This window comes from Schistocerca americana, chromosome 2 (genome assembly GCF_021461395.2).
Source record: "Schistocerca americana isolate TAMUIC-IGC-003095 chromosome 2, iqSchAmer2.1, whole genome shotgun sequence".
Taxonomy (NCBI): Eukaryota; Metazoa; Arthropoda; class Insecta; order Orthoptera; family Acrididae; genus Schistocerca; species Schistocerca americana.
Window position 1 is genome coordinate 860882085 of NC_060120.1, and position 20089 is coordinate 860902173.

General features: G+C 37.8%; 1 protein-coding gene across 2 annotated transcripts in view; it reads right to left on the minus strand.

Moving 5' to 3' along the window:
- The window catches only part of LOC124594958 (chromosome transmission fidelity protein 18 homolog), a 467415-nt gene extending 463317 nt beyond the window's left edge, over positions 1–4098 (minus strand). For both annotated transcript variants that reach the window (XM_047133468.1, XM_047133467.1), the window contains exon 1: positions 3715–4098. In XM_047133468.1, the coding sequence (XP_046989424.1) occupies positions 3715–3793 (79 nt within the window). In that variant the 5' untranslated portion in view covers positions 3794–4098. The remainder of the gene's footprint in view (positions 1–3714) is intronic.
- Positions 4099–20089: the final 15991 nt, after the last annotated feature.

Below are 20089 nucleotides of genomic sequence, written 5' to 3' on the forward strand. Positions count from 1 at the left end.
TGCTTTTGTGAAACTCAGTGGGTGATGTCATAGGACGTCCAACTCTTTGTTTCTCATGCAGGTCATATGTTCCTGCCTCAACATCTTTAAACTCACTCGCCCAACAACATACAGTACTCTCATCATCACAATCACCATAAACTTCTTTCATTCTCTGGTGAATCTCCTTTGGGGTGACACCTTCTGTTTTCAAGAATTCAATGACTGCACGTTGCTTAAATCACATTGACTGACCGTTGGCGCAGGGTTACATACCTTACACTGTAACAACACAACCGTTCAATGCTAAGGCTTCCCGCCAACTGGAGCTGTAGAGAGGCTATGGAACAAGCCAGTACCTGCCGCATACCAATGCTGCCAACTGTTTAGGAGATACGGAGGTGGAGGCAGTACTTTTCAGTCAACCCACGTATATGTATGCAATTACAGAAATGTGCAAAAAGTAACTATTCCAAAATGAAAATTACAATGCTAAAAAGCTGTGTTAAACATGTTTATACATTCTGAAAAGACATCCAAAATTATTATTATTATTATTATTACTACTACTACTACAGTTCTTTGATGATTATTTGAAAACATCTATAAAACAGGTAGTCCAACGTATGAATCATATGAGTTGTCTTTACAGGATAGTTCGTAACCTATTACTCAAGTTCTTTTAACTAAAGCAACAAATAATGAAAATCATGATGACAAAAAAAGCTCATAAACTACTCATTTGAATGTTAATATAAAAAACTGGAAAAATCTGGTTCTCTCCTCTTAAAACAGGACTCACTGAACCCGACACTGAGCAAATAAAAAGATATTCGATACAACTAACTGAAGAGCCAATCTGCATAACTTGTACCTGTTAAAACAGTGTTATTTTGCGACATCACTATACTTCATCTACCCTTTGTATAATGTCTTACGCAGACAAACCAGTGCTCATCACTGATATCTGCTGAACTATTTCAATTATTGATTCAGTAATATCACAAATAGGTTAAACCTCAGAAGTTAAATAACACACATTGCCTGAAGCAAGATGACACGAAAAGTAGACTAGTACAAGCCAAGAGGGCATTCTTGGATAAAAGAAGTCTACCGGTATCAAATACAGGCCTTAATTTGGGAGCAAATATCTAAGAATTTACATATGGAGCACAACCCGAAATGAAGAGAACTCAAGCACTTGAGATGTGACCTCACAGAAGAATATTGAAAATTAGATGGATTGATAAGCTAAAAAATGAACAGAGTCACCGCAGAAAAGGTGATACAACGTGGGTTAAGATCACGGAATAACTTCTGTCATACTAGATGGAGCTGCAGAGGGTAAAAATTGTAGAGGAAGACAGAGACTTCTTCAGAAACGCTTTCCTTGCCATTACCAGTCTACATTTTATATCCTCTCTACTTCGACCATCATCAGTTATTTTGCTCCCCAAGTAGCAGAACTCCTTTACTACTTTAAGTGTCTCATTTCCTAATCTAATTCCCTCAGCAACACCCGACTTAATTCGACTACATTCCATTATCCTCGTTTTGCTTCTGTTGATGTTCATCTTATATCTTCCTTTCAAGACACTGTCCATTCCATTCAGCTGCTCTTCCAGGTCCTTTGCTGTCAGTTACAGAATTACAATGTCATCGGCGAACCTCAAAGTTTTTATTTCTTCTCCATGGATTTTAATTCCTACTCTGAAATTTTCTTTTGTTTCCTTTACTGCTTGCTCAATATACAGATCCATTATCATTTTTAAATGTAATAGAAAGTATAAGAACAACCAGTTCAAGAGAAAACTCACAGCAGTATGTTGAAAAAGTAACTCTCATAAAATTCAATCGAATATGAATGTATCATAGAATTCCCCTGAAATTACGAAAATTATATATCCTCTTAAAAATATAAGCTCATCTATATTTGATGGTGTTTCCAATAGATTACTACAGATTTGTTCCCACATAATATGCCCCATAGTATGTAACACACTTAATGCATAACTAACTTAAGGCATTTTTCCGGAGAGACTGAAATAGAGAGAGATGTCAATATATAACCACAGACCTGTTTCACTACTGACATTATTTTCCCAAATTTTTAGAGAAGGCGTTGTATTCTAGAGAAGCATCTCAACTCAGCAACAATAATACTCTCAGTAAATCACAGTTTAAATTTCAGAAGAGTTGCCCTACTGAGAACACCATTAACAAGTTCACTCATCAAATTTTACAAGCATTAAATAATAAAACAGTGCCAGCTGATGTTTTCTATGTCCTAGCTAAGCCACTCATTGTGTGCATCACATTATTAGGTTTTATGTGATTGATGTTACAACCAACCAATGGATGATATTATAGCTATACAAAAGAGTGCAGAAAGTTGAACTCAAGACTTATATCAATGTAGTCCATGTATATTTTCTGACTGGGGAGAAACCACGTATGGGGTTCCCCATGCCTCAGTCTACAGTCTGCTATTATTCGTCACATATGCAATGATCTTTCATCTAATACACAACAAGCAGACTTTGTTGTTCTTGCAGATGGCACTAGTATTGTAATCAGTCCAAACATGCCCAAAGTAGTGAAGAAATGCTAAAAAATGAACTTAAAAGTATAATTGGCTGGTTTTCAATGAATGGTCCCAATTTTAAATTTTTTTTTTTTTTTCAACAGATGTAGGCCTACTATGCCAATGACATGTGTAACACTTGTGGAGGAAATGACAAATAGAGTGAAAACTTCAAAATTCTCATGAGTCCATGCTAAAGAGAATTTAAATTTGAAAAAACGTATTTTGGAACTGCTAAAACAACTTATATCCCACAAATTCTCACTTAGAATGATTACAAATCTTGGGGAGGGACACGTAAATAAGTTGACTTTTTGGTGTATTTTCTCCCAAGAATGTCATATGGAAGAGTGTCCTAGAGTAGCTCATCTGTAAGAAAGAAAGTTTTCATAGTTCGAAAACGTGCTGTAACAATAATATGTGGTGCCCACACATGATCATGTTGTATACATCTATTTATGCACACATGATCTTGTTGTACACATCTATTTTAAGAATTGGGCTTTCTGGGCACTGCATCACTTACATTCATTCCCACATGAAATTTGTTGTAAATAATCCACAGCAGTTCAAAAGAAACAATGATGCACATAGTTACAATACCGTACCAGAAGAAAAAAAATGGCATTCATTACACCACATTAAAGTTTAGCACAAAAGGAGTGCATAAGGCTGCAACAAAAATATTTAATCACTTACTCAGTGATTTACAATATCCGACAGGCAGCAAGGTAAAATATGAAAATGAACTTCAAAAATTTCTTCTTGACAGCTACTCCTACCCCATGGAAAAACTTCTGTTACTGTAATGTGTAAAAGGTGGCGGGTAGGTATCACTAAAGCCTTGTCAATGACAAGCATGTAGGAGTATTTACGAAATAATCTGAGACTTGTCCCACATTATTATGATTCGTTGTGCAAATGATCCATGGAACATAAAACTACCAAACTAACTGACGTAATAGCGCGTATTTTTAAGAGGATACAAATTTTAAGAAAATGCCATCATTTCTTCTCAAGAATCACGAAGTTCGAATTATCATGCAATAATCAAGGAAAGAAGCAATGACAAATATTTCAGTTCCCAGCGGAGCATCCAAGTAAATCACAATCCGAACACACAGCCTGCAGACGACAACTACCGTAATTACCTTCCAACTCCATCATAAGTTCCATTTCATCGGCATAAGCCATATTATATTCCTCGTCTTCATCATATGGATACTCCATTTTTGTGGGTGGCGGGCAACAGGCACAGCAATGTTCTCTTTTGTAGTGTCTTGTGGTACTAACAAACGTCGGACTTTAAATGACACCTAAACAGCTGACACTACCACCATAAGTAAAACACGCGATTTCGGGATATTTCAGTAACACAAGAATTAAACACACATCAGAAGGTCTTTGCTTCAGATAAAACACTTTTGTTCTTCACTACTATCAGCTGTTTTTCTCTTCATGCAGAACTGTAAACATATTTATTTCTTTTCCGGTCATCGAATCATAACACAGTATACACACACTCTATTTTCGCGCCAAAAGACTACTTGCAATATTAGCTTTGGCCCGGCTGATCTTCATTTGTTCATTCTCATAACTAACGTCTCTGTGTCAGGAACTAGGGAACACAACTTTGAATTTTAAGGTATTAAGTTCAATTTACATTTAAAAGAACATCAAAATATCGTGCAGTTAATTTCAAGTGACGACATTTACAAAGCTCGTCAAAGGAACGGGAAGTCAACTTTAAGGTTTCGCGGAAACAAAGTTTTGACGTTGTTGTTGGCGTAGTGACGACTGCATCACATTCTAACATACGTTAGACTCTGACTGCATCGTCTGCTAACATTGGTAGTTAAACTACTCTAGCCCGCTAGCCACGCTACTCGCGTAAAGTACTGAATTTCGTCCTTAAGTGTCTCTTTACCCTTAATTTTAGGATCTGCATGTTTTTCCTAGAGTGGCCGTCCACAAAAGAGCCCATGTGTCTGAAAGCGAAAAATGATTCTTGGTTCTGCATCATCTAGACAAATAAAAAGCCTACAGTGTGCATAAATAACAGCGTAAATATATCAAATGGTTTTCATTAAATAATCTTTATTAACAACGAAAAAGTCAGCTGTATTATGGCGAACAGTACAGTCGTCTACATCTACATGTCTACTCTGCAATTCACATTTAAGTGCTTCGCACAGGGTTCATCGAACCACAGTCATACTATCTCTCTACCATTCCACTCCCGAACAGCGCGCGGGAAAAACGAACATATAAACCTTTCTGTTCGAGCTCTGATTTCTCTTATTTTATTTTGATGATCATTCCTACCTATGTAGGTTGGGCTCAACAAAATATTTTCGCATTCGGAAGAGAAAGTTGGTGACTGAAACTTCGTAAATAGATCTCGCCGCGACGAAAAACGTCTTTGCCTTAATGACTTCCATCCCAACTTGCGTATCATATCTGCCACACTCTCTCCCTTATTACGTGATAATTTCAAGAATTTTATTCACCATAGATCATTTTACAATGATATTGGCTTCGTCATAGAAGATGTACTAGTACATACAGAATAACAAAATAAACTTCTGTCAATACATTATAAATACATTTGAAGCATGGCAGTGTACCAAATTACAAAGAATAGCTTTTAAAAGCTAACGCAACAAGCTATCTTATAATCTCATATAATAAGGTATTTTATTGTTTATAGTATAAACTTTGTAATTACACACGATTAACCACAGCACAAAATAATATGTTTAACTACAGACAACTTTTAAATGCTTATATTCTCCTCAGGCATCTCAAAGAATTCTTTTATGTCATAGAATGGATGATCTGACAGCCAGCTGTACCACTTAATTTTAAAAGAATTTGTATCCATAGACTGAACATGAATTGGCAGTTTATTGAACATTTTGAGTGGGTTAACTTTGTGGGAATTTCCTGTTCTCGCTAATCTGTGGCGCGGTATGTCTAAATTACCGTTCGCCCTGGTGTTGTGTTCATGTATTTCCTTTCTGGCAATAAATTCTGAAATATTATTTTTAATATAGAGTACAGACACATAGATGTATAAATTTATAATTGTAAGTATTCTGAGTCTGGAGAGAAGACGACAATGCTCCCTATGACCTCTTTTACATAATGACTTTTTTTTGTAATTTCAATACGTTTTTGATGTGAGGGGGTGCCCCCATATAATAAGACCATATGAAATATGTGAGTGGAATAGCCCAAATTATGTCACCCTGAGGTATTCCAAGCTCACTACCTCCTTTAGTTTCAAGAGAAGGTATGCCACCCGAGATATTTTTTCACATACATGATTGACATGTTCCTCCCAATATAGTTTTGAGTCAATGTGAATAACTAAGAGTTTTACTGACTTATTGCCTACTTCATTTGATGTTCCCATTAAAAGTTGTTGCGTTTTGTCAGGGTTGCATAGGAGCTTATCGGCTGCAAACCAGTCCAGGGCCTTATCTAGTGTTTCTTTTGTTAGGTTATTCAGATCTGAAATGTTCTGATGTGTGGTAAGTAGTGTTGTTTCGTCAGCATAACACACAACAGGGTGAGCTATATTTTTAGGTAAATCATTAATAGCGACAATGAAGAAGAAGGGTCCAAGGATAGACCCTTGTGGTACACCTGTGCTGATTTCCATGATGGAAGAATTTAAATTTCTGACTGAAACGAATTGTTTTCGGTTACTTAAATAAGAATTTATCACAGATAAAGTGCTCCCCCTCACCCCATAAAACTCTAGTTTCCCCAGTAGTATGTCAACAGGAATGCAATCGAAAGCTTTGCTTAGGTCACATAATACCAGTGATACCATGTTACTATTTTCAAAAGCTGTTAAGGTTTGGTCAATGATTTCCAAGATGGCCCCTGTTGTGTTCTTCCCCTTTCGAAAGCCAAACTGATTGTTACATAGGATATTGTGTTTTTCAAAGAAGTTGCTTATTTGTGTGTGTATCAGCGCCTCAAATACCTTTGAGAATATTGGAACAATGGAGACTGGTCTGTAGCTTTGGGGGAAATGTTTGTCTACTTTTTTAAAAACTGGGACAACTTTTGATACCTTGAGTGCATCCGGAAAAACTCCAAATTCTACACATTTATTAAAAATATAAGCTAATGGTTTGGCGAGTGAGTGTATTGTCTTTTTAATTATGTTATTTGATAACCAATAACAGTCCATGCTTTTAGGAACTGAAAATTTGGATACAGTTTTTATAACATCAGCAGGTGTGACAGCCCTCCATTGAAATGCCAGGTTAACAGGCAGTGGTGTTCCAACAAGGATAATACAAAACGAGCTGCCCTTTTTTGCACCCTTTCGATGTCCTCCGTCAATCCCACCTGGTAAGGATCCCACACCGCGCAGCAATATTCTAACAGAGGACGAAAGAGTGTAGTGTAAGCTGTCTCTTTAGCAGACTTGTTGCATCTTCTAAGTGTGCTGCCAATGAAACGCAACCTTTGGCTCGCCTTCCCCACAATATTATCTATGTGGTCTTTCCAACTGAAGTTGTTCGTAATTTTAACACCAAGGTACTTAGTTGAATCGAGAGCCTCTAGAATTGTACTATTTATCGAGTAATCGAATTCCAACGGATTTCTTTTGGAACTCATGTGGATCACCTCACACTTTTCGTTACTTAGCGTCAACTGCCACCTGCCACACCATACAGCAATCTTTTCTAAAACGCTTTGCAACTGATACTGGTCTTCGGATGACCTTACTAGACGGTAAATTACAGCATCATTTGCGAACAACCTAAGAGAACTGCTCAGATTGTCACCCAGGTCATTTATATAGATCAGGAACAGCAGAGGTCCCAGGACGCTTCCCTGGGGAACACCTGATATCACTTCCGTTTTACTCGATGATTTGCCGTCTATTACTACGAACTGCGACCTTCCTGACAGGAAATCACGAATCCAGTCACACAACTGAGACGATACCCCACAGGCCCGCAGCTTGATTAGAAGTCGCTTGTGAGGAACGGTGTCAAAAGCTTTCCTGAAATCTAGAAATACAGAATCAACTTGAGATCCCCTGTCGATAGCAGCCATTACTTCGTGCGAATAAAGAGCTAGCTGCGTTGCACAAGAACGATGTTTTCTGAAACCATGCTGATTACGTATCAATAGATCGTTCCCTTCGAGGTGATTAATAATGTTTGAATACAGTATATGCTCCAAAACCCTACAGCAAACCGACGTCAATGATATAGGTCTGTAGTTCGATGGATTACTCCTACTACCTTTCTTAAACGCTGGTGCGACCTGAGCAATTTTCCAATATGTAGGTACAGATCTATCGGTGAGCGAGCTGTTGTATATGATTGCTAAGTAGGGAGCTATTGTATCAGCGTAATCTGAAAGGAACCTAATCGGTATACAATCTGGACCTGAAGACTTGCCCGTATCAAGCGATTTGAGTTGCTTCGCAACCCCTAAGGTATCTACTTCTAAGAAACTCATGCTAGCAGCTGTTCGTGTTTCAAATTCTGGAATATTCCATTCGTCTTCCCTGGTGAAGGAATTTCGGAAAACTGCGTTCAATAACTCCACTTTAGCGGCACACTCGTCGGTAATAGTACCATCGGCACTGTGCAGCGAAGGTACTGACTGCGTCTTGCCGCTTGTGTACTTTACATACGACCACAATTTCTTCGGATTTTCTACCAAATTTCGAGACAATGTTTCGTTGTGGAACCTATTAAAGGCATCTCGCATTGAAGTCCGTGCCAAATTTCGCGCGTCTGTAAATTTTAGCCAATCTTCGGGATTTCGCGTTCATCTGAACTTCGCATGCTTTTTCCGTTGCCTCTGCAACAGCGTTCTGACCTGTTTTGTATACCATGGGGGATCAGTTCCATCCCTTACCAATTTATGAGGTATGAATCTCTCAATTGCTATTGCTACTATATCTTTGAATTTGAGCCACATCTCGTCTACATTTGCAGAGTCAGTTCGGAAGGAATGGAGATTGTCTCTTAGGAAGGCTTCTAGTGACACTTTATCCGGTTTTTTAAATAAAATTATTTTGCGCTTGTTTCTGGTGGATTTGGAAGAAACGGTATTGAGCCTAGCTACAACGACCTTGTGATCACTAATCCCTGTATCAGTCATGATGCTCTCTATCAGCTCTGGATTGTTTGTGGCTAAGAGGTCAAGTGTGTTTTCGCAACCATTTACAATTCGCGTGGGTTTGTGGACTAACTACTCGAAATAATTTTCGGAGAAAGCATTTAGGTCAATCTCGGAAGATGTTTTCTGCCTACCACCGGTATTGAACAAGTATTTTTGCCAACATATTTAGGGAAGGTTGAAGTCCCCACCAACTATAACCGTGTGAGTGGGGTATTTACTTGTTACGAGACACAAATTTTCTCTGAACTGTTCAGCAACTATATCATCGGAGTCTGGGGGTCGGTAGAAGGAGCCAATTATTAACTTAGTTCGGCTGTTAAGTATAACCTCCACCCATACCAATTCGCACAGAGTATCTACTTCGACTTCACTACAAGATAAACCACTACTGACAGACACAAACACTCTACCACCAATTCTGCCTAATCTATCTTTCCTGAACACCGTCTGAGACTTCGTAAAAATTCCTGCAGAACTTATTTCAGGCTTTAGCCAGGTTTCTGTACCTATAACGATTTCAGCTTCTCTGCTTTCTATCAGTGCTTGAAGTTTAGGGACTTTCCCAGCACAACTACAACAATTTACAACCACAATTCCGACTGTTCCTTGATCCAAGCACGTCCTGTATTTGCCATGCACCCTTTGAGATTGCAGCCCACCCCCTACTTTCCCAAGGCCTTCTAACCTAAAAAACCGCCCAGTCCACGCCACACAGCCTCCGCTACACGTGTAGCTGAGTGTAGTCTTTGACGATATTTGGTACTAATACATAGCGTACTGTTTTTTAAATGTTGTTTGATGTGATTATGCTATACACATATTTTCTGAAGAAAATAAATGGTGATGTTTTAACGACTTTTTTCTTTTGTTCCACTTTTCAGCTTCTTGCCGTTATTTGGCTATTAATAAACTTTATCACTGCTATTCCCTTAATTCTGATTCTACATTCCGATTTTTTGTATCACAGATTGTGTCTAATAATCTCAGTTTCGGTTATCGGTACAAGAATAAATAAAGTGACATAATGTTGACATTTGTCTAATGTGAATACACCAAGATTTGACAGTGATGTCATCTTTCGTTCTCATCAATTCTGTAGATGTCCATTGTGAATCAGTCTTAGTCGGTATGGTAATCCACACATATCATAAAAATGAATGTGTGTATATTGTATGTTCCATATCTCCTCCTAAACCACTGAACCGATCTCAATCAAACTTGGTGTACATACCCATTACTGCCTGGCAATTGTCTCTTTGGGGGAAAGAAAAGCTTATCTATCATTGTTCGGACGTCATAAAAATGAGATATGTGAAAAATTGTAGCATCATGCATGACATTTAAATTTATTACTTCTTTGTAACTTTATTCATAGCAGCTCCCCGACATGAAACTACATTTGCTGTTCATAATCAAGTTCTAAGTTAAATAAATGTTACAGGGAGTTTGTGTTTTGCTTACTATATTTCTTAAATTGGATACACAATTCAAACATTTGTACATAATGCATACTTCTTTGTATAAATGTCTCATAATTTCAAAAATGTTTTCACGAACACATGGAAATGAAATTTTTTCGATGTTACACTACAAACACATTTCATTTCTTGTTTTCGTTTCTAATAGAAAATTGGCAAAATGAATAACTAGGCAACACTGGGTTTGCCATGTAGTATTGAATAAACTAGTAAATTCTACCGAGAATAAATTCGAAAATGTGTGCACAGTAGAAACAATCGATGTTAAGATATGACACGCCCTTGAGACTGTCTTGAAGTAGGGTTAGCATTTTTGGTGCGATCACCTTAACATTGCCAGCTGCTGCGGCCATGCGGTTCTAGGCGCTTCAGTCCGGAACCATGCTGCTGGTATGGTCGCAGGGTCGAATCCTGCCTTGGCCATGGATGTGTGTGATGTCCTTAGGGTTAGTTGGGTTTAAGTATTTCTAAGTCTAGGGGACTGATGACCTCAGATGTTAGTCCGATAGTGCTTAGAGCCATTTGAACCATTTTGAACCTGAACGCCTATAAGTAGAGTCTTCCACATCAACCTAATGGCAATGAGCCAAAACACTTACATTGTCCCTATCAGACAGATGCAGTACTCGACAGGAAAAGATATGCTAAAAGTTGGCAGGACGAAACAATGCTACTGCCAAAAATGGAATATTTTACATTTAACATGTATGTTATGTAACTGGGAATATGTGTGTATATTTATACATATGTTACAAATGGTATGGTGGCTCCGCTCCTTTCAAAGATATACTTTGACTGAAGAACTTGGGAAATGCATATTGTATTACATCGATTTCAGTTGGTGTGTTTTATATTGTAACTTATGTCCTATGAATACATACTGTTTAAAAACGCTTGCACATTGGGGATCTCTCAAAAAGGCGTCTGTATTAGGACAATTTGTTGTCAGGTAATGTCTTATCAGTGTTTAAAGCTTGCAGGTCATCTATGATACAGGACAAAGTCACAATTTGTGCATAATCGCTGCTGTGTAGTGATTACAGACGTGGAATTATGAAATTGAAAGTTCTTTTTTGTATCTTGCCATCTGCAAAAGCAATTTTATTCACCTTCGCCTTTCTAAAAGATGCTGGCACCTCTCTTACTAATTTAATAGAAGTATGTTACATAGCATTGCATATTATATCATATAAGAAGCATTCTTTCAAAGTTTGTTGTCACTGGCAATAGTTTACAAGTTAGGCATGAAATGTGGATATGAGAGTAAATATTCAAAACATGTTAATTATATGGTTAGACAAACTACCACTTCAAATTTTAAAAAAAAACCATAGAAGAGACTGACACATGTGAAAAAGAATTACTAGGTGTTGTAGCGTCAGCTAACTATGAAGTATATAAGAAAATTAACAAGCTAATTTTTTAGGAGACTTATTTTCCAGACAAGGATGTCTTCAACTAAAGTACACATGAAGGTGTAATATGTTTTGGAACTGGTGGTGTTTTATCTCATTGTTTCTATTATTTTCAAGTGTAAAGAAAGAAGTTTAACTGTAATTTTTCGTGCAAATTAGAAGACTGTTCACACAACCAGGACATTTGTTTAACATTGGCGAAGCTCCTTGTCAAGTAATTTTCGTAATACATTAGAAAATAACAGGTATGAAGTTGACAGGTTGTCACTTTGTACATTTTATGCACAATATCAGTCAATTAACTTCGCAATCTGATCTCTTGTTGAGCTCCAAATCCCAAAGTGCTAGCTTTCAAAAAGTCATGTACTTAATAGCTTAAAAATCGAATTATGGTCTTCTGATTAGCAATGTTTGTTTACAACCCAAAATTACAAAAATAAAACAATAAAACAATATTAGCAAATGGTGAGGCAGTTTATAACACAGTGATTCTCAGTCTAGTCTGTTACTGAACAAAGTTCTTAAATACTCTTCAAAAATATCACATAATGAAAGCAACACTGAAATTCATGAAGTAAGTAATTTACTAAATTTTGTGTCACAAATTTATATCTCACTAAAAGCTTAGGCGATGGAGAATTCGGAAAACATTCCAAATTTTGACTACCTTGCTGGATTAAAGGTTTATTAAAATAGATAAGATTTAAACTGCATCTTAATTTACAGCTTTGAAACACAACTGATCTGTATCAATGTTAACACTAAAATATTATTTATATTGTTACATTGAAAAAGTTACATCGCTCAGAAAAGCAAATTTAAAATACACTTTTGTTGAGAATATATCTAGTTCTCTCACTAGCTTAATTACCCATTATATTAATGACTGAAACTGTAAAGACATATATTGACAATTAATCTTTGATACAACTACATACAGGTCATTCAAAAGAATTAGTTAACATCTGTTCTAATTTAAACAAGAATGGTTTTTTTCTAATAAAGACTAGTGTAAAAAGTCATGTTCTAGTAGTTATATTGTTACTGGAAGTTTGTAAAAGGCCTTGGACACTTCTGAGGTGAAAGTCACCTGTACTAAGGATTTCTCAATGAAAGAACATGTTTGTAAATTGCTGTTTATCGTCAGTTATTGCACAACACTGCTGAAGGTTGTGCAGTGTATTGCACTCAGCGGATCATGTTTGGATAGAAAGGAAGAAAAAACTGTGTTTGGGGTTGGGTTGTTTTGGGGAAGGAGACCAGACAGCGAGGTCATCGGTCTCATCGGATTAGGGAAGGACGGGGAAGGAAGTCGGCCGTGCCCTTTGAAGGGAACCATCCCGGCATCTGCCTGGAGTGATTTTAGGGAAATCACGGAAAACCTAAATCAGGATGGCCAGACGCGAGATTGAACCATTGTCCTCCCGAATGCGTGTCCAGTGTTTAACCACTGTGCCACCTCGCTCGGTTGTATTGAACTGGGTAGATATCAGTCTACCAATAAATAAATAGAGAGAGAGACAACAAATTTTATTACCTTTGTTTGTATTTGAGAGACAACAGAAGATGTTAAACATATACTTCACAAAGCCTCACATGACTTGAGAAAAAGCAGAACACATCATCAAATTGAAGGAGATCAATGCAAAGAAAACAAGAACAAAAATTTCAGCTTAGCCATTTAGCCAACCTTGCACCAATGGAGTTCATAGTGCAAATCTGACATGGTACTGACATCAAACATGAAACTGAACAGTGGTTTCAGTTGGTAGCATGTCGCCGGATTTTTACGTGGAGACGATAATAGAATCTGTTGTCTGTTGCAGAATTGTTTTGTTTGAAACTCTTTGTTGTCAACAGGGACAATGATGGCTGTACACATAACTAATGTAGGCATCAAACTCAAATGGACTCTTTTGAAAGTTTGTTGGTGAGAAACAAAATCCTGAACTCTGAACATCTGTTTCAAGTAACACAAGCTAGTACAGCTGTAACACTATTTTATATTTCAGTGCTGTGCTGTGCTGTGTGAATACATAGAACAGTGTTCAAGACAGGAAACATTTACATTGGAAATTTTGCAAGTGGTGTCAGTAAAATACTTCAATATGGTTTATTGACCAGTGACATTAGCATGCATTAAACAGAAAAAGGATTATGCAGAATCAGAGTGAGTAACCTCAGAAACAGTAAGAGTCGATCAACCAGGTTTATAAGCAAGCAGGCCTAAGTCAGGTTGATCCAGCACAAAGGGAACAACCCAAAACAAGTGCAAGCAATGTCCCAGAAGAATTTAAAAGCATACTGGAGCAAATTTTCAGAGATATAGTTCATAAAATTTCCGAAACAGATACGATTTTTTTTTAAAATAACTTAGCAATATTGATGTGAAAGTTTCGAGAGAACTTTCATAAATAGCCAAAAGATTACGAAAACATTTATCATTCTACACTAGTTGCTTGAATGTTGACAAGTACAAATAGACTGTCATAACTGGGGACTTAAGGTATTGCTGCTACATTAACAACAATTGACATGACCATTAATATATACGAGCACCATGACTGATTGTTTAGCAGTGAATATATATATATATATATATATATATATATATATATATATATATATATATATATATATCCTCCTACCTATCTAACTTCATAGAAGCTCTCCTGTGAACCTATGGCCCTGAGTTTGAGTCTTGGTCTGACACACAGTTTTAATCTGCCAGGAAGTATTATGGCAACTTGTTTTTAAAGGCTGTTGGCGAGTTGTGTAGTTTATCATTCATTCCCATAATTTTTTTGGAAGCTGCTGTAAATTTATTTTCACAATCAATCTCCATTTAGAGAATGCACTTCATCATTGTGTCCTCTTTACTAGTACTGTCTTCAGACTCGGTTGGTTGGTTGGTTTGGGGTGTAAAGGGAGTCTGACTCAGTAATGTGTCAAGTGTTTCTATGTCAAAATAATTGTTAGACATTCTCAGAATAGAGATTAAATATTAAAATGAATGTACAGCATTATTCGAAAAAGCTTTAACCTATGCTTCCATAGATACATAATACATATTTACACACACACACTATATATATATATATATATATATATATACCTTGTGTATGTGATGCTACCACCACTGTATAGCTACAGAAACCTTTCCTTTGGCTGACACTAGTGTACAGTAAATTGTATTGTGTAATTTTCTAAGGCAGTATTGTACTTCTTGTTAAGGTAGGCCATGGGTGAAATTTGAACCCAACTAAATGGTTACTTAATCGAAAAGTTTAGATTTAAAATGCGTGTATAACTAGGACAGCATTTGATACTGAAGTCCGCAGTGCCTCGTAAACACGCATTCGAAAACATCTCACAAACGGCGCATGTGTGCATCCACTTTTCCTGGAATGTTTCTACTTGTGTATCTTATATTTTTACCGTTCTCAGTTTTTGCTATTAAGTATCATATAGTCTGTATGTATTACTGTACAAGGTTTTAAGAAAGAAATGTTAATTTATGCACCCAATATCAAGTGCATCAAATGCATTTTTGTGAAATGCCAGTACGAAGCCACTTATGTTAGTGCGTCTGTAAAAAGTGTGTGTGTGTGTGTGTGTGTGTGTGTGTGTGTGTGTGTGTGTGTGTGTGTGTAGGGAGAGAGGTCTTGAAGACTACGATTCTGACAATGTTTTGCAGTCTAGACTCACAGTATTTGAGACATGGGGACATATCTGACATAGCAGTCAAATGGAAACGAGACAGTCGGGAAAAAAGTAAGTAAATTGTTTGTTATATCAACAGTAATAGCCAAATTGAACATACATTTATCCTACTGTGAGAAAGGGCAGTCAATGCTTTAATGGAAAATGTTTCCAGTTACCTACTGTAATATCACTAGTTACAGTGCGATTAATGAATGCTTTGATACCACTAAAAGTTTAGCATATTGTATATTACCTGATGTACAATATGTAATGGATAAAAGTTAGAAAGTATGGTTATTCTTAATTTCTATCACTAGGTTAAAATTGTATGGTTCACTTATATATCGAATCAACATCATTAACATTATTTCAGATCATTTAATAGTGATTAACAGAGCTTTGTAATTAGTTAGAAAAGCTTATGTTGTGAATTAACAAACTGTCATAAATTTCGTCAAAATTTATAATTTCATTCTCGTGATTACATTATTACATTCCCATAGAAATGTTAGGAGAAATATTTATGTTGTAAGTAAACCAATATCTAATGCTGGCCGGAGTGGCTGAGCGGTTCTAGGCGCTACAGTCTGGAACCGCGCGACAGCTACAGTCGCAGATTCGAATCCTGCCTCGGGCATGGATGTGTGTGATGTCCTTAGGTTAGTTAGGTTTAAGTATTTCTAGGTTCTAGGGGACTGATGACCTCAGAAGTTAAGTCCCATAGTGCTCAGAGACATTTGAACCAATATCTAATTAGGAAAATTCGTGAAGTTCAACTTACCTAAAAAACAGACTTCTGGAACACTTACAAACTTCCAGCATGTTGGAGTGACTTGGGTCAGCAGCTTCTGTTAATCAATAGAAAGAGAGACCAGTCCAAGTTGCAAACATGTTATTTTTCATTTGATTTGTAGTTCTAAGCGATACCGATTTTCAAATCAACATAAATTCGAAAGTGGTATTTCCAAAGATGTCATTCACAGTGTATACAGATAACTGCATGCACTGTGAATATACATTATTTGACATATTTGGAAACGCCATTTTCGAATTCATTTATGTTGATCTGAAAATGGATCTCGACCTGATACTAGTCATCGAATGAAAAATAAAATATTTGTAACTTGGACTGGTTTTTCGTTCTATTGATTTTGGAATATTTATCCCTGATCTGATGTATTTAACGTGACTTGTGAACTTCATGTATCACACCTATAACGAAAAACCAAGTAGATCAGTTGCAACTAGCTTGTTCATTAACGATTCTCGGACATTCTGATGTAAACACTATTGATATTCAGTCATTTTGATACTAAGAAATTGTCATACCAAACTTTAACCTGCATTTCCATTTTGACATTTTGTGCTGTACATTAGTTAATGTGAGGAATAAAATACATCATGAAATCAAGAAGTAATTAATGATTTTTCAATAGGTATTGTTATTGTAACTTCATAACCAAATTTCCACACAAAAGTCAGAAGAACAATATTTAGAAGTGCATTCAGAATGAATCGTCATTTATTGTCTTTAAAACCATACCAGCAATATGTTGTAAATCTCATTATAAATCGGTGAATGTAGTATTGTTTTTGACAACAGGCCAAAGAACATACATTGTTAGGATGGTGTATATTACTGAGCGGTGCAAAGCACTTTGAGTCAGTCACAGTTTAGCCAATGTAATGACACACAAAGTTTGTAACAGTTGCAGTTTTGTCAGTCATGTTGGTAGAAAACAGTTTGTGTGTGAACATCTTTGTAAATGGTTACAGAAAACGCATCTGCTGTTAAAATGATTCATCAGTGTGTTGGAAAATATTATTTTAACATCCAAGTTTTCATCATGTCCGAAATCCAGGCAAATCTGCAGTATACCTCTCCTAACAGAGTTTATTGGTGGAGAAGATTCGACGGTTCAAAGCTAAGTATTCCACTGCAAAAATTTCATTACTCTCATACTACGATGAATCTCTTGTAACGAGAAGTATTGTAGCCAGAACTGCAGTTGGAGAAAGATTAGACTAGAACCATTATTGTGCCAGGAGTGCACCTCTTTGTCTGAAGCAAATCGATGGCCACGAATCTTTCTTCAGGCAAGCCCACATGTTGCCAAAGTTATTTCGAGAACGCTACAGAAGCTGAGCTGGAAACTCTCTTACACATCATCCATATAATCTTGATCTCTCACAATGCAATTTCCGTATTTTTGAAGCCGTGAAGCAAGATATTACATTCCTGACCGTTGATTTCCTTCAGTTGAAGAAGTGCACGGCCGCAAAGTTTTTTGCATGGAGGTATTGACCATCTTGTCTCATAGCAAGATAAATGTATTAATAGTTATGGCTATTACTTTTGAAATAATAAACAGTTTATCTACTTTATATGGTTCCATACCTCAATCGATAAACACGGAACCCTTATCCGTCTATCTGTCTGACTGACTGTTAAAACCCATTTTTCTCAGGAACATGTTGATGTATCTTTTCCGACACAAGTACCGGTACGAAGATGAAGAAAGCAAGAGCAGAGAAGGCAGTGAGACAACGTCAGCCAATAGCCCACTGACAAGGACCGCCACACGGCAAGAGCGCTAGGCGAATAGAATATAAGCGCCGCTGCTGCCGGCGTTGGCTGCACAGTACTTGACGGAGACTAGGAGGCAAGCACAGTATACACACCGTACTCGGAGAGCAGTACGATAGCAGTGACGTGTGATCCATATCCATTGCTTACGGGGACATTGTACATAGCAAAGGACTTTGATTGTTTGCATGTCACCCATCGCTTGCGACATCGATGTAAATTCAAAGTATTGGCATCTTCTTATTTGTAATGAAAACTACGCTGCTGGCCATTAAAATTGCTACACAAAGAAGAAATGCAGATCATAAACGGGTATTCATTGGACAAATATATTATACTAGAATGACATGTGATTACATTTTCACGCAATTTGGGTGCATAGATCCTGAGAAATCAGTACCCAGAACAACCACCTCTGGCCGTAATAACGGCCTTGATATGCCTGGGCATTGAGTCAAACAGAGCTTGGATGGTGTGTACAGGTACAGCTGCCCATGCAGCTTCAACACAATACCACACTTCATCAAGAATAGTGACTGGCGTATTGTGACGAGCCAGTTGCTCGGCCACCATTGACCAGACGTTTTCAATTGGTGAGAGATCTGAAGAATGTGCTGGCGAGGGAAGCAGTTGAACATTTTCTGTATCCAGAAAGGCCCGTACAGGACCTGCAACATGCGGTCGTGTATTATCCTGCTGAAATGTAGGGTTTCGCAGGGATCGAGTGGAGGGTAGTGCCACGGGTCGTAACACATCTGAAATGTAGCGTCCACTGTTCAAAGTGCCGTCAATGCAAACAAGAGGTGACCGAGACGTGTAACCAATGGCACCCAATAACATCACGCCGGGTGCTACTCCAGTATGGCGATCACGAATACACGCTTCCAATGTGCGTTCACCGCAGTGTCGCCAAACACGGATGCGACCATCATGATGCTGTAAACAGAACCTGGATTCATCCGAAAAAGTGACGTTTTGCCTATGTGCACCCAGGTTCGTCGTTGAGTACACCATCGCAGGCGCTCCTGTCTGTGATGCAGCGTCAAGGGTAACCGCAGTCATGGTCTCCGAGCTGATAGTCCATGCTGCTGCAAACGTCGTAGAACTGTTCGTGCAGATGGTTGTTGTCTTGCAAACGTCCCCATCTGTTGATTCAGGGATCGAGACGTGGCTGCACGATCCGTTATGGTCTGGGGTGCGATTTTGTCTGACAACAGGAGCACTCTCGTGGCTATCCTATGCACCCTGACTGAAAATTTGTACATCACTCTTCTGATTCGACCTACTCCACTGCCATTCATGAACAGCATTCCAAGGGATGTTTCCTAGCAGGGTAAGGCTCACCTGCATACCACTGTTGTAATTCAACATGCCCAACAGAGTGCCGACATGTTACCTGGGCCTGCTCGATCACCACATCAGTCTCCAATCGAGCACATGTTGAACATCATCAGACGATAACTTCAGCGTTATCGACAAACAGTATTAACCGTCCCTGTATTAACCTACCAAGTGCCACAGGCAACGGACTCCATCCCACAAACTGACATCCAGCACATATACGACACAATGCATGCACGATTGCATGCTTGCATTCAAATCATAAATAAATTCAAATGTGTGTGAATTCCTAGGGTTCAAACTGCTGAGGTCATCGGTCCCTAGACTTACACACCACTTAAACTAACTTAAGCTAAGAACAACAACTCAAACACTCATGCCCGAGGAGGACTCGAACCTTGGCGGGAGGGGCCGCACAATCCGTGACATGGCGCCTCAAACTGCGCAGCACTCCGTGCGGCGTGCTTCCATTCAAAATTCTGGCTGTTACACTAATGTACCAGCATTTCACATTTGCAACAGCGTATCTCGCGCTTAGCCTACACTCACGTATGATCTTGCTATGGTAATTACTTAAATATGTTACTAGACAAATGTATTCTTGAAATTTCATTACTCTAAATTAATTATTTTTTGAAGATGCGATTTTTTCCCATCAGTGTATTTGTTTTATGTGGTCATTCCACTTTGCTCGCTCCGGATAGTTACTCCTAGGTATTTTACGATTGTTACTGTTTCCAGTGATTTGTCATCAGTAACGTAATCGAATAGCAGTGGATCTCTATTCCTACTTATGCACAATACGTTGCGTTTATATACATTCATTGTTGAC